At 34.7% G+C, this 5956-nt stretch overlaps 1 protein-coding gene and 1 pseudogene across 1 annotated transcript; both read left to right on the forward strand.

Moving 5' to 3' along the window:
- On the forward strand, positions 1469-2915 carry LOC104742779 (caffeoylshikimate esterase-like). Its single transcript, XM_010463828.2, has 3 exons — positions 1469-1898; positions 1993-2338; positions 2419-2915. The coding sequence occupies exons 1-3, from the start codon at positions 1508-1510 to the stop codon at positions 2729-2731; spliced, it is 1050 nt and encodes a 349-aa protein (XP_010462130.1). The 5' UTR covers positions 1469-1507; the 3' UTR covers positions 2732-2915.
- Positions 3963-5956, forward strand: part of LOC104744102 — a 6184-nt pseudogene continuing 4190 nt past the window's right edge.

The raw sequence follows: 5956 nt of genomic DNA on the forward strand, positions 1-5956 counted from the left end.
ATGCAATAAGTATGAAACAATGATCTGGCAGAGCAAATTCAAGATATTGTTTATGACTAGATAATTACAAGAATCTTTATATATCAAAAAGTAAACGAAAAATCTTTTTATAAAATATATATATATATATATATATATATACAATTACTAATAGAATAATAAGTCAATAATTTAATAATGGTGTTCCCATGCATGTTACTGCGGCAACAATGGGAATAAAATGGTACACACCGATTCATGTACGTTTTCAAATGTCGCATGTCAATAGAATACAATACAATACAATACGAGGATAATACATAATAATGTATAATATTTGAGTCATATATTTGAGTCATACATGCCTTCTTATAAATTACATTATACATATCCTTCGTGTATCAAATTAATTTATCTTTCTATCAATCATCATGATTTTGTGTTCCTCCTCTTTGATTGTTCTGCAGCTTCCGCTGCATTTTACTTAAACACTTTTAAATTCTCAATTATTGCAAATATAACGTAAGTTAGTACAATATGCATTTTGGATTTTTTTGGTCATAAGATTATGAAATATATTCGTTTTTGACTAAGAAGAGACTTATTATATGAATGGGCCGATATCAACAATGAGGCCCTCTAGTTTTTTAAGCAATGCCCATTCATCACTTCTTTCAATAAGACTGGGTACGGAAGATAGCTAAATTATACCGGACCGACGGGGTAGGTAAGAAAACGAGCGAACCGAACTGAACCGAACCGGGGTTGGTGAAAAAGTGACTTAAATCCAACACGAACCGAATAGGATGATTCCACCAACTCTGAACGACCCCACCACCAACCCCAAAATCGCGGTTGGTGAAGAATGAAAGCGAGAAAAATGATTACGTCGTTATCAATTCTATATCTTGGTTATCTAAATCACATCCTACTTTTAGTTCATTGTGACAAGATGATGATAACAAATATAAATTCATTCAATTATTGTTATGTTAAACAAAAATCAACAACACTGCGAAATGACTAACAAAAAAAATAAGTTTGTCTAAAAAATAAATAAACAATTATTTATGATAACGAACTCAAATTCATGCATGAAATTTTGTTGTTGAATTCTTAGATAAACTGAAAAAGGATTCCTAGAAAATAGATTGAAAGTTTGAATATGACAATTATATAGAAGTAAATATAAAAAATGAATATTTTCTTCCATATAAAATATATAAAGATCCTTTAACAAAAAATTGTAATTGTGTCTCTCTAATATTTAGTTATTAATGTAGATATTAAAGTATAATGTTAGATATAAAATTCAAGTGGTTTTGGTTGTCTTAACTCTTAACGGCTTATGTTTAGAACATTGTTCTACTATTAAACTTGATCACTGATATTATACTATTAAAGCATTTTTTAAAATATACTTTATCCCCAAAAGAAGAAAAAAAGATCTAAAATATATAAATTATATATTTCTTTAGTTAATTTTGTTCAATAGGCTGTATCTGTATATATACAAAGTACAAAACTCATGAGTAGCTCATCTCCACAAACCAACCCCAAAATAAAAAAAAAAACAAAACAAAAAAGAACGATAAAAACGATGAATTCAGCTCCGACAACTCCTCCGGCACCGCCACCGAACTTTTGGGGAGACATGCCGGAGGAAGAGTACTACACATCACAAGGGGTACGTAACACCAAATCCTACTTCGAAACACCCAACGGCAAGCTCTTCACTCAGAGCTTTTTACCGTTGGATGGTAAGATCAAAGGGACGGTGTATATGTCTCACGGCTACGGATCCGATACGGGCTGGATGTTCCAGAAGATATGCATGCGTTTTTGTAGTTGGGGTTACGCTGCTTTCGCCGCAGATATTCTTGGTCATGGCCGTTCTGATGGCATCCGCTGCTACATGGGTTTGTTTGCTCTATACACAACTCTGTTTTGAAATCTTTTTGATCAATCGGTTTTGGTGGATTAAAGTATTGTGTTTGTTTTGTGGTTCTTTAGGTGATATGGATAAAGTTGCAGGAGCATCATTGGCTTTCTTTAAGCATGTTCGTTGTAGTGATCCGTATAAGGATCTTCCGGCTTTTCTCTTTGGTGAGTCTATGGGAGGTCTTGTGACAATTCTCATGTATTTTCAGTCGGAGCCTGGTACTTGGACCGGTTTGATCTTTTCGGCTCCTCTCTTTGTTATCCCGGAGGATATGAAACCAAGCAAGCCTCACCTCTTCGCTTACAGTCTCCTCTTTGGGTTGGCTGATACGTGGGCCGCAATGCCCGATAAGAAAATGGTTGGAATGTCTGTCAAGGACCCCGAAAAGCTTAAGATCATCGCAGCTAACCCGCGAAGGTACTATAAACCTACTTCTTGGAAGCAACCGTTTACGATATCATTAGCTTGATTGACAATATAATGTTTTGCTTTTGTAGATACACAGGGCCGCCTAGGGTGGGAACAATGAGAGAGTTACTGAGGAAGACCGAGTACGTTCAGGAGAATTTCGGGCGAGTAACGATTCCGGTGTTTACGGCACACGGGACATCGGATGGAGTAACATGTCCTACATCTTCGAAGCTACTATACGAAAAGGCATCGAGCGCTGATAAAACATTGAAGATCTATGAAGGGATGTACCATTCGCTGATTCAAGGAGAGACGGACGAGAACGCTGAGATTGTGCTGAAGGATATGAGAGAATGGATTGATGAAAGGGTTAAGAGGTATGGTTTAAAAACCGCTTGAACAAACCGTTTCATTATTGTGTTACAAGAACATGAAAGATAAATATGTATATTGATGTTATGATCCCATATCGTCGATCCGACTGGTTTTGTTGTCTTTTGTTGTAATCCAAGTTCAAGAAGCATGACTATTGTGATGTGATAACTTATCTATATCATGGATTATATAAATCTTATCTATGCCATTCATGCATTTCCTATATCCTGGATTTAACCTACATATGCATAAAGATAAGGTACAGTTCTTTTGTTAAATTATTGGTTGTGGTTAATGTATAAGAAAATAATAATATTGGGAAAATGTATAATAAAACAATATTAAAAGATTTTCACCATCACTTACACGTGTGCCACACTGCCACCCAATAATGTCAAAAAAGAAAACGTAAATGGACGATTAAATTAAAAAGCTAAATGAAAATGTGAATATCTACTTCTAATAAAAAGATATTTCAATGTATTCACATCAACAAACACAGAAATCTCTGTGCCGCATCATCAGACTTACCAGTAGGGATCGTAACAAACAACTACCTTTTGAGTTCTCAAATATCATATAACCTCAATCGTTACTATCTAAGTCAAATCGATTCGTCACGAAATAATTAAGGTCGAAGTCTCTTCATCTCGTAAGTTTGATATGTTCGACAATATGAAGTGAGTTTCAATGTCATTGCTAATTACAATTCAAAACAAAGTCCAAGAGAGTGGTTTTTTTTTTTTTTTTTTTTTGTATGAAAAATCCAAAGAGTGTTTTTGTTGCATAGTTGTAAAAATCCAAGAGTGTTTTTGTTACACTCAAGTAGCTGTAAAAATGCTCTTTCATTCATCAGCTGATCAAGATTATAAACATTTCAAAGCTGAGGTAACATGTGAATCAGAAATAGATCCATTAATTAGTCTTTTGTTTTTGAAATGGAAATTAAGTTTCTAATTTTTTTTTTGCATGTTTGAGTTTAATCTAACAAGACATAAAAACAAAATTGTTTACACCCCTATGTCCGTGTAGCAAACCAAGTTTGGAGTCCATTAGCATAACGTTTATCACCCAGGGTCGAAAGCACTAGAAGCTGTGCTCGTAGTTGTTTGTCTATCCAAGCGATGAGCTAAATTTTCTAATATCTTTCTTAGGTTGAACTACTTTTAAGAGTCCACCATAGAAATTTGGTGGGACTTGTGGGTTACTGTGATGATGGAGATAACGGAGACTTGAGGGAGACTTGAGGGAGAATATGTCAGGTAAACACTTTAACTATAAGACGATATAATTTGGTGCATGGACTTCGTAGTACAAACGATCTAAATACGGTATAGGAAACCCATGTGGACATGTTCTAACTTGGGAAAACAAAATGCAAATAGCAATGGAGGCAGCAAGGTGATTAAATAACAAAAAGTCTAGCTTATATTCTGATTTTAATGGTCTTAAATGAAGTTGAAACAAAATTATAACAATTTGTTAACAGGATTGGAGTATCTACATAATGGAAGTAGACCACCTATGGTCCATAGAGATGTGAAACCTACTAACATTCTGTTGAATGAGGTTTTTCAAGCAAAACTAACCGATTTTGGACTCTCTAGATCTTCTCCGGTTGATGGTGAATCTTCTATATCAACAATTGTTGCAGGAACACCTGGTTACTTAGACCCTGAGTGAGTAAAATCAATCAGTTATCTTACTCATAATAAAATATGAAATGTAATATCTATAGTTAATATTTTTTTTCAGGCAAACTTTGCTAAGTGAGAAGACGGATGTGTATAAGTAGCTTTGGGGTAGTTTTATTAGAAATCATCACAAACCAGCCTGTGAATGATTCAAACCGGGTGAAAGCGCATATTACAGAGTGGGTTGGATTCATGCTCATGGAAGGGGACATAAAGAATATTATCGACCCGAAACTGATGGGAGAATTCGATACAAACGGTGTGTGGAAGGCGGTGGAGTTGGCTTTGGTTTGTGTAAACCCCTACCTCAATCCGTAGACCAACAATGACACATGTTGTGATGGACCTAAAAGAGTGTTTGGACTCTGAAATTGCCAGGAAACAAGGGTTTCAAGAGATGTATTCAAACGATTCTTATTGAATTAAGCTTTTCTCCTACTTCTAGATTCTCACCTGAACCGAGGTGAATTAAGAGTAATCCATTGAACCCAATGATGTCTTATTGAATTTGAAGTCTTATGAACTCAATGATTGTTTAAAGAATCCATTGAAGTGTTTAGTTATCTGGAACTGAAAACAAATTCTTTATGAATCTAGGAAGCGGTTTCTTAGATAACAAGAAATCGATATCACAGTACTTCACAAGGCACAAGGTTGACCAAGATACCATATTTGTTTGATTTGCTTTGTTTTTGTTTAATTTATTTATGTGTTTTGTAACTTTAAAGTGGTCAGAGAGATTTCTCTTGGAACGATGATAGGAAAAGAAACCATTTTTTATTTTATTTTTAACTTTCGTAGAGATAATATTAGATTTAGGATTGGGTTGAATTATCCAAATAAAAAATTTATTAAAAAATAATATAATCATAATTATTCTATAAATACCCATCAAGGTTGCTAGCTGCCACGTACAACACAAACTCAGATTCATCATGTTTGATTCATTGTTCTGTCGTCGATGGCGAACAGCTTCCACATGCGAAAAGTTGTTGCAACAGCTTCAATCTCGTCTTAAGCTACTCATAAGCAAGAAGCAGGCATTATCAAGAGATCTACGTTCGGACATCGTTATCTTCATCCGATTCAATGACTTCATAAATGCTCTACGTCGAACCGAACAACTCGTCCTCGTCAAAAACTCGATTATCGTATACGAATTGTTGCTTCGGTTCACTAAATTCATCATCCACCACATCCCCTACATTGAAAAAAACAGGTTACATATATACTATAATTCTATATATACATATTTTAATTTATTTCTCTCTTGGTTCTACTTTTCTTGAAATACAAAAACATGCACTAATATATTATTGGATAATGAACATGCAGAAAATTGTCTAATGACAAGATTAACGAAGCAGTTTCGAGTCTTGTATTTGCCTCCGCGAGTTGTGGACAAGAACTACGTGAACTGGTTAGCATTAAAGAGCTGTTTTCTCAACGTTATGGTCAAAGATATGTAACAAGTGCTCTTCAGCTCCGCCCTGGGAATCTTGTTAACCTCCAGGTTTCAACCTTCTCAAACTTTTTTACAATCTTCTCTTTTTTT

This window comes from Camelina sativa, chromosome 14 (genome assembly GCF_000633955.1).
Source record: "Camelina sativa cultivar DH55 chromosome 14, Cs, whole genome shotgun sequence".
NCBI lineage: Eukaryota > Viridiplantae > Streptophyta > Magnoliopsida > Brassicales > Brassicaceae > Camelina > Camelina sativa.

Excerpts from the sequence above, each read along its gene's own strand:
- LOC104742779 (XM_010463828.2), top strand. The coding sequence starts at position 1,508 with ATGAGTAGCTCATCTCCACAAACCAACCCCAAAATAAAAAAAAAAACA. Across the intron at positions 1,899-1,992 it reads TGGCATCCGCTGCTACATGG|GTGATATGGATAAAGTTGCA; the intron begins GTTTGTTTGCTC and ends GTGGTTCTTTAG. Across the intron at positions 2,339-2,418 it reads ATCGCAGCTAACCCGCGAAG|ATACACAGGGCCGCCTAGGG; the intron begins GTACTATAAACC and ends TTGCTTTTGTAG.